Below are 10,164 nucleotides of genomic sequence, written 5' to 3'. Positions count from 1 at the left end.
ACAGAGGTTAGCATAACCAATAGAGTACAAGAGATGGAAGAAAGAATCTCAGGTGTGGAAGATACAATGGAAGAAATAGATGTATCTGTCAAAGAAAATGTTAAATCTAAAAAATTCCTGACACAGATCATCCAAGAAATTCAAGACAACATAAAATGACAAAACCTAAGAATAATAGATATAGAGGAAAAAGAAGATTCCCTGCTCCAAGGACCAGAAAATATTTTCAACAAAATCATTGAAGAAACTTTTCCCAAATTAAAGGAGAGGACAATAAGAATACAGGAGACCTACAGAACACTGAATAAATTAGTCTACAAAAGAAAATCCTCCCGCCACATAATAATCAAAACAGTAAGTATACAGAACAAAGAAAAAATACTAAAAGCTGCAAGGAAAAAATGCCAAGTAACATATAATGGCAAACCCATTAGAATCACACCTGACTTCTCAACAGAGACTATGAAAGCCAGAAGGGTCTGGACAGATATCATGCAGACCCTAAGAGAACACAGATGTCAGCCCAGGCTACTATACCCTGCAAAGCTCTCAGTCCTCATAGATGGAGAAAACAAGATATTCAATGACAAAAATAAATTTCAACAATACCTACAAACAAATCCAGTGTTACAGAAGACACTAGAAGGGAAAATACAACCCAAGAAAACTAGCTACATTCAAGAAAACACAGGAAATAATTAACCACACTACAGTAAAACAAAAAGCAAGCAAACATACAACCTTATGACCACAGCCAACATCAAAATCAAAGGATCTAACAGCCACTGGACATTAATCTCTCTCAACATCAATGGACACAATTATCCAATAAAAACACACAGACTAACAGAATAGATGCGTAAACAAAATCCAATAATCTGTTGCATACAAGAAACTCACCTAAGTCACAAAGATAGACATTATCTGAGGGTAAAGGGTTGGAAGACAGCTTTCTGAGCAAATGGACCCAAGAAGCAAGCAGGAGTAGCCATTCTAATAGCTGATAAAATAGACTTTCAAAAAAAATTTAATCAAAAGAGATGGGGAAGGACACTTCATACTCATCAAAGGAAAACTCCAAGAAGAAGAACATCTTTGAACATCTATGACCCAAATACAAGGGCATCCACATTTGTAAAAGAGACATTGATAAAACTTAGACCACACATAGAACCCCACACATTGATACTGGGAGACTTCAACACCCCACTCTCAACAAAGGACAGGTCAACACAACAATAATTAAACGAAGAAAAAATGTCTCTAACAAAGGTCATAAATCAAATGGACCTATGAGACATTTACAGAACCTTACACCCAAACACAAAAGAATTTATATTCTTCTCAGCACCTCATGGAACCTTCTCCAAAATAGAACATATAGTTGGTCACAAAGTGAGCCTCAACATATACAAGAAAATTGAAATAAACCCTTGTATCCTGTCTGATCACCATGGAATAAAGCTGGATCTCAACAACAACAGAAATAGCAAAAAGCCTATGCACACATGAAAACTGAACAACTTGCTATTAAGTTACAGCTGGGTTAGGAAAGAAATAAAGAAAGAAATTAAAGTCTTCCTAGAACTCAATGAAAACAAAGACACAACATACCAAAACTTGTGGGACACAATGAAAGCAGTGCTAAGAGGAAAGTTCATAGTACTAAGTGCCTTAAAGAAGAAATTCGAGACAGCTCATTCAAGCAACTTAATGGCCCACTTAAAAACCCTAGAAAAAGAAGAAGCAGACACACCAAAAAGGAGTAGACGGCTGGAAATAATCAAACTCAGGGCTGAAATCAATCAATTAGAAACAAATAAAACAATTCAAAGAATCAATGAAACCAAGAGCTGGTTCTTTGAGAAAATCAACAAGATTGACAAACCCTTAGCCAAGCTAACTATAAAAGGCAGAGAGACACCACCCAAATCAACAAAATCAGAAATGAAAAGGGGAACATAAGTACAGACACTGAGGGAATCCAAACAATCATTAGGACTTACTTCAAAAGTCGATATGCCACAAAATTTGAAAATCTAAATGAAATGGACAATTTTCTTGATCGATTTGACTTACCAAAGCTGAACCAGGACCAGGTAAATCAATTAAATAGTCCTATATCCCCCAAGGAAATAGAAGCGGTCATCAAAAGTCTCCCATCCAAAAAAAGCCCAGGACCAGATGGTTTCAGCGCAGAATTCTACCAGACTTTCAAAGAAGAGCTAACACCAATTCTCTTCAAACTATTCCACAGAATAGAAACAAAAGAAACATTACCAAACTCATTCTATGAAGCCACAGTCACCTTGGTACCTAAACTTCACAAAGACCCAACCAAAAAAAATAATTTCAGGCCAATCTCCCCTATGAACATTGATGCAAAAATACTCAACAAAATACTCACAAACCGAATACAAGAACACATCAAAGATATCATCCACTATGACCAAGTAGGCTTCATCCCAGGTATGCAGGGGTGGTTCAATATACGAAATCCATCAATGTGATCCACCATATTAACAAACTGAAAGAAAAAAGAAAACACATGATAATTTCCCTAGATGCTGAAAAAGTATTTAACAAAATCCAGCATCCATTCATGTTTAAAGTATTAGAGAGATCAGGGATACAAGGCACATATCAAAACATAGTAAAGGCTAGGTACAGCAAGCCTATAGTCAACATCAAACTAAATGGAGAGAAACTTAAAGCAATCCCACTGAAATCAGAGACAAGACAAGGCTGCCCACTCTCTCCATATCTCTTCAACATAGTGCTGGAAGTCCTTCCTAGAGCAATAAGACAGTTGAAGGAGATCAAGGGGATACAGATGGGAAAGGAAGAAGTCAAATTATCACTATTTGCAGATGATATGATAGTGTGAGTGACCCCAAAAACTCCACCAGGGAAATCCTACAGCTGATAAACACCTTCGGCAAAGTGGCCGGATACAAAATTAATTCAAAAAAAATCAGTAGCCCTCCTGTATACAAAAGACAAAATGGCTGAGAGAGAAATTAGGGAAACAAGACCCTTCACAATAGCCACAAATGACATAAAGTACCTTGGTGTAACCCTAACCAAGCAAGTCAAAGACTTGTATGAAAAAAAAATTTCAAGTCTCTGAAGAAAGAATTAGAAAAAGATATCAGAAGATGGAAAGATCTCCCCTGCTCATGGCTTGACAGGATTAACAGAGTAAAAATGGCCATTTTACCAAAAGCAATATACAGATTCAACAAAATTCCCATCAAATTACCAACACAATTCTTTACAGACCTGGAAAGAAAAATTCTCAACTTCATATGGAATAACAAGAAACCCAGAATTGCTAAAACAATCCTCTACAATAAAAGATCTTCTGGAGGTATCTCCATCCCTTATCTTAAGTTGTGCTATAGAGCAACAGCTTTAAAAACTGCATGGTACTGGCATAGAAACAGAATGGTGGATCAATGGAACCGAACAGAGGACCCAGAAATAAACCCACACACTTATGGACACCTGATCTTTGACAAAGAGGCCAAAACCATACAATGGGAAAAAAGATAGCATCTTCAACAAATGGTGCTGGTCCAACTGGATGTGTACATGTAGAAAAATGAAAATAGATCCATACTTATCACCCTGCACAAAACTGAAGTCCAAGTGGATCAAAGACCTCAACATAAAACCAGATACATTAAATAGGGTAAAAAAAAAGTGGGGAAACCCTCGAACTCATTGGTACAGGAGACAACTTCCTGAACAGTACACCAACAGCACAGGCTCTAAGAGCAACAATCAATAAATGGGACATCACGAAGCTGAAAAGCTTCTGTAAAGCAAAGGACACTGTCATTGAAACAAAATGACTGCCTACAGATTGGGAAAGAATCTTCACCAACCCTTTATCTGATAGAGGACTCATATCCAGTATATATAAAGAACTAAAGAAGCTGAAAAGCAGCAAACCAAGTAATCCACTTAAAAAAATGGGGAACAGAGCTAAACAGCGAATTCTCTGTAGAGGAATATAGAATGGCAGAAAAGCACTTAAAGAAATACTCACTGGCATTAGGTATTAGAGAAATGCAAACCAAAACTACCCTGAGATTTTACCTTACACCCATCAGAATGGCCAAGATGAAAAACTCAAGTGACAACACATGCTGGAGAGGTTGTGGAGAAAGAGGAACCCTCCTCCACTGCTGGTGGGAATGTAAACTGGTACAACCACTCTGGAAAGCAATCTGGCACTTTCTCAGGCAACTAGGAATAGTGCTTCCTCAAGATCCAGCCATACCACACCTAGGCATATATCCAAAAGAGGCTCAAGGACACAATAAGGACATTTGCTCAACCATGTTGGTAACAACTTTATTTGTAATAGCCAGAAGCTGGAAACAGCCCAAATGCCCCTCATTTGAAGAATAGATGCAGAAATTGTGGTACATCTATACAATGGAGTATTACTCAGCAATGAAAAATAATAAAATCATGAAATTTGCAGCTAAATGGTGGGACATGGAAAGGATCATCCTGAGTGAGTTGTCCTAGAACCAAAAAGACACACACGATATATACTCACTCATATAGACATACAACATAGGATAAAACCACTAAAATCCGTACATCTAAAGAAACTAAGCAAGAGAGACTAAAAAGCTCAATCCCCATCCCGAAAGGCAAAGAGGATGGACATCAGAAGAAGAAAACAGGAAACAACCTAGGAACCTGCCAAAGAGGGCCTCTGAAAGGCTCTGTCCTGCAGACTATCAAAGCAGATGCTGAGACTTATGGCCAACTGTTGGGCAGAGTGAATGGAATCTTATGTAAGAAGTGGGAAATAGTAAGAGCTGGAGAGGACAGGGTCTCCACAAAGAAAGCAACAGAACAAGAAAATTTGAACACAGGGAACTTCCCAGAGACTCATACTCCAACCAAGGACTATTCATGGAGATAACCTAGAACCCCTGCACAGATGTAGCCCATGGCAGTTCAGTGTCCAAGTGGGTTACATAGTAATGGGAAAAGGGACTGCCTCTGACATAATCTGATTGGCCTGCTCTTTGATCACCTCCCCCTGAGAGGGGAGCAGCCTTACCAGGCCACAGAAGATGACAATGCAGCCACTTCTGATGAGAACTGATAGACTAAGATCAGAAAGAAGGAGAAGAGAATCTCCCTTATCAGTGGATTTAGGGAGTGGCATGCATGAAGAAGAGGGAGGAAGGGTGAGATCAGGAGGGGATGAGAGAGGGCTTATGGGGGGATACGAAGTGAATAAACTGTAATTAATAAAAGTTAAATAAAAATTAAAAAGAATCCTCACTCTTAGAGGAGGGAAGGAGGGTGGAATTGGGACAGAATGAGGAATGGGGCTACAGCTGTGATACAAAGTGAATAAACTGCAATTAATATAAAAATAAATTTTAATTAAAGAAAAGAATCCTCACTCTTTAATAAACAGCCCTAAACACATGCAGTTTGGCATCACTAACTGAGCATACTGAGTTACCAACACCCAAAGCCAAGAAGTTAAAAAAAAAAAAGTGTACTGAGATATGGGTAAAGTTGTATGGGAAAACAAGGAACAGATATGATTATGTCACACTGTTTAACATATGAAATAATCAAAATAATTTAAAATGGAGTCTATGCTATTATTCATCTGTCATCTATATACTGAAGCTAACTATTCCCAGGGACCATGGGCTTTTTGTAAAGATTGTTGAAGTATTGTAGGATAAACAAGAAAGAGGACGCAGGGTAAGATGATCAATCCTCACTTAGAAAGACAAATGGGATGGACATTGGAAGGAGGAGGAAACAAGTTATAGGACAGGAGCCTACTATGGAGGGTCTCTGAAAGACTCTACCTAGCAGTGGATCAAAGCATATGCTTAGACTCATAACCAAACCTTCGGTAGAGTACAGGGAATCATATGATAAAAGGGAGAGTTAGTATGACCGGGAGAGGACAGGAGCTCCACAAGGACAAAATATATCAGGGCAGCCAGTCCTGAAGATACCTGATAAGCTAGGGACGGATGAAAGGGGAAGAGGACCTCCCCTAGCTGTGGACTTGGAAAGGGGCAGGAGGCGATGAAGGAGGGAGAGTAGCATTGGGAGGGAATGAAGGAGGGGGCTATGGCTGGGATACAAAGTAAATAAGCTGTGATTAATATTTAAAAAATAAAAATTACAAAAAGAGAACAGTGTAACAGTACAGCAGCCATCTTTATTGGCCTTGGAATTCCCATGTCGTCAGCTTTTACATTCTTAGGTAATACTTAGCTGGAGTCTTAAATTATGTACTTTTGCATGCCCCTAATTCATAGTAATGCATTTACATATGTGTACTATGGTATTCATTTGCTGGAAACAAATACTTGGCTAGAAGTGGTCTTATAAGACAAGTGTCCACCATAAATGCTAGAAGTAGTATTTTGATATTGGTTGATAATGCACAGGTTTGTTATCTTGGTCAGTTTAAGGCAAGAGCTGGAGAGGACAGGAACTCCACAAGGAGAGCAACAGAACAAGAAAATTTGAACAAAGGGAACTTCCCAGAGACTCATACTCCAAGGACTATTCATGGAGATAACCTAGAACCCCTGCACAGATGTAGCACCCCTGCACAGATGTAGCCCATGGCAGTTCAGTGTCCAAGTGGGTTACATAGCAATGGGAAGAGGGACTGCCTCTGACATAATCTGATTGGCCTGCTCTTTGATCACCTCCCCCTGAGGGAGGAGCAGCCTTACCAGGCCACAGAAGATGACAATGCAGCCACTTCTGATGAGGACTGATAGTCTAAGATCAAAAAGAAGGAGAGGAGGACCTCCCCTATCAGTGGACTTGGGGAGGGGCATGCATGCAGAAAGGGGAGGAAGGGTGGGATTGGGAGGGGAGGAGGGAGGGCTTATGGGAGGATACAAAATGAATAAAGTGTAATTAATAATAATAATAATAAAAGGAAAAAAGACAATGGCTTAATCCCTTGGAAAATTCTGTTAAAAGGTTTGTGTGAAGTATCCCTCTTCATTCTCCATGTAATGTTTTCTGTGCTATTCAGTATATGCAGACCAAAGTCCTTTGTTAGAGACTGTCAGATACAAATACAAACAGAGGGACATATTCATAAACCAACTTTGAGACAAACACAGGTATGCCTATGTAATAGACAAGAATAACAACAGACACAGAGAATGAAGCAGAGAATTAAAATTTTGCTTAAATTACACCACTGGAAATTATTTGATTCGTTTCTTTAATGTGACATCAACACATCATTGATGATTCTGTGTTTTTCATTAATGTGCTCAAACCTATGCAGAAGACCTCTGTGTGTCATTGTAAATTCTGGGATATACTACATTTCCACAAAATGATTGCTTTGAATTAATGTAGTTTTTCTAGTAAGTCTCATTTCAATGGTAGAAGCAGGCAGATTTAAAACAAATCTGCACACTTTCCTCTTGGCAAAAACATATTTAGGAATGTAATTATAACACATAGTTCCTTACCAGACAAGTGGAATACTCAGAAGACATTCATAAATTAATTGTAGCGTCACATATCAGCTAGTACACTATTCAAACATATGTGTAAACGTGGAGGAAACTGATGCTACAGATATAGAAACGCCTGATCATATAATCTGTCAATGGAACAAAAGCCTAAGTCCTGTTTTACAACTAGCACACAGTTTAGTTTCTGCTTTGATATTGACATACTGGTAAGTATTTCTAAGTGGGGATAATCATTGGTTCTTCATGTAACATTTGCAACTCTAGGGGATTCTGCACAGTGGCAGCCACTCAGATGTGTGTGAGTCACACAGGTAAATGCTCTCTGGTTCTCCAGACACTGAATATTTGAGGAGGCTAGTCCCTGTCATGGACACTTCTAGACATGATTCCTGTATGTCCGTAATGAACAACGTCTATGATGAACTGACTCTACAACTTCAGCTTCAAAACTCAATTTGCAAGTATCCCTTTTGTGTACTTGAACAAACTTTGGGTATATACCTAGCAGTAGTATAGCTGGGTCTTGAGGAAGCACTATTCCTAATTGTCTTAGAAAGGGGATACTTGATCAACCATGTTTATAGCAGCTTTATTTGTAATATCCAGAACCTGGAAACAACCCAGATGTCCATCAACGGAGGAATGGGTACAGAAATTGTGGTATTTTTACACAATGGAATACTACTCACCAATCAAAAAGGAGGAAATCATGAAATTTACAGGCAAATGGTGGGAGCTAGAAAAGATCATTCTGAGTGAAATATCCCAGAAGGAGAAAGACAAACATGGGATATACTTACTTATAAAGACCTATAAGATATGATAAACATGATGAAATCTATACACCTAAAAAAGATAATCAATTGAGCGGACATGGGGTAAGATGATCAATCCTTGTTTAGAAAGACAGATGGGATGTGCATTGAACCTATGACAGGAGTCTACCGAGCACATCTGAAGGACTCTAACTAGCAGTGTTTTCAAAGCAAAGACTCATGACCAAACCTTTGGCAGAGTACAGGGAACCATATGAAAGGAGGGGAGTTAGTCTGATGGGGAAAGGATAGGAGCTCCACAAGGACCAAATATATCTGGGCACAGGGTCTTTTCTGAGACTGACATTCAACCAAGGACCATGTATGGATATAACCTAGAACCTCTGCTCAGATGTAGCCTGTGGTAGCTCAGTAACCAATTGGTTTCCCAAAGTGAGGGGAACAGGGACTATTTCTAACAGGAACTCAATGACTGGCTCTTTGGCCTCCCCACCCCCGAAGGGAGGATCAGTCCTGTTAGGCCACAGAGGAGGGCTTTGCAGCCAGTCCTGAAGATACCTGATAAAACAGGATCAGATGAATGGGGGGGAGGTCCCCCCCTATCAGTGGACTTGGAAGGGGGCACGGTGGAGATGAGGGATGGAGGGAGGGATTGGGAGGGAATGAGGGATCTGGACACGGCTGGGATACAGAGTTAATAAAATGTAACTGATAAAAAAATAAAAAAGAAAAAACAAACAAAAAAAACCTCAATTTGCAATGTCTGATGCAATCCACTTCAATTCTTCTCAAACGGTGATCATAAAAACAGTTTGGTGAACTAAGCACATTAGCAAATTATCTTAAGAGGATTCATGCCTGGGGCCTTCATGTCCACTCACATGGATGGAATCATCAAAGGTGGAGAGGTGAGGGACTATCATTAAACAAAATTATCAACCCTGTTTGTCACCTGGGCAAAGATAGTCAGATGGAGAGCCCCAGGCCAGAAGGTGCTCACGAATCCTCCAGAGGAGAAGAACAGGCAGGATAGAAAAGTACTGAGGGTCATAAATGCTTTTTCATAGTAACTATAATAATAAAGAGACACACAAGTGTACTGCAGGTGTCCTTAGGTTTCTGCTTAAGGATTCATATTGCCCTTTGTTCAAGCTCAAGGTATAGGTGATGTGATAAAAAATGTTATCTTTGGTGTTTTTCTCTCTGATCCTGGAGTTTTTCTTGCTTTTAAGCATGACACATCCCAAGTGCTTTTGGAGAAATGAAAAGAAGGATGGAGTTGTGGAGGATGATTGTTTTTTTTACATTTATACAAGACAGGGTCCACTGGTGCATGATCATTTCAGTGAAAATATAGATGTTCAGTAAGTACCTCTTTCATTCATTTATGTTTATCATAGTTAATAATGTGTACTCGGGCCATAGACCAGTTAACCATAATTCTTTGTGCCTACTTTCCGTATTTCCAACCCCCAAGGTGAAACAAAATTTTGTTTTGTATTTTGGTGCTGATTATTTCTCTGTTTCTAAATTAGGGATTTTCTGTTGTTGATGAGTAAGCATCCCTTTAGAATAACAGTTGCCAGGCTGAATGACATAATCTTTCTACCTCCTAGAGTGATGCATCTAATAGTGACACTTCTTTCTTGATATGGTCATATAACATCCCCCAGAAACACAGTGCAAAGCTGGCCTTGAGTTCATTTCTTAAGCGCTGCAGTAAAATGTTTTTTCTTTTTTTTTAATTTTATTTTATTCTTATCAGTTGCATTTTATTAACTCTGTATCCCAGCTGTGTCCCGCTCCCTCATTCCTTCCCAGTCCCTCCCTCGCTCCCTCATCTCCACCGTGCCGCTTTCTAAGTCCAC

The 10,164-nt window shown here is 39.2% G+C and overlaps 1 protein-coding gene across 1 annotated transcript in view; it reads left to right on the top strand.

Moving 5' to 3' along the window:
- Nucleotides 1-9,475: 9,475 nt before the first annotated feature.
- LOC110544029 (vomeronasal type-2 receptor 116) overlaps nucleotides 9,476-10,164 on the top strand; it is a 30,827-nt gene continuing 30,138 nt past the window's right edge. Inside the window, exon 1 of the mRNA XM_060366271.1 lies at nucleotides 9,476-9,660. Coding sequence (XP_060222254.1) covers nucleotides 9,476-9,660 — 185 coding nt within the window. The remainder of the gene's footprint in view (nucleotides 9,661-10,164) is intronic.

The sequence above is a fragment of the Meriones unguiculatus genome, chromosome 14 (genome assembly GCF_030254825.1).
Source record: "Meriones unguiculatus strain TT.TT164.6M chromosome 14, Bangor_MerUng_6.1, whole genome shotgun sequence".
Taxonomy (NCBI): Eukaryota; Metazoa; Chordata; class Mammalia; order Rodentia; family Muridae; genus Meriones; species Meriones unguiculatus.
This window is presented reverse-complemented; position numbering and strand designations above follow the sequence as displayed.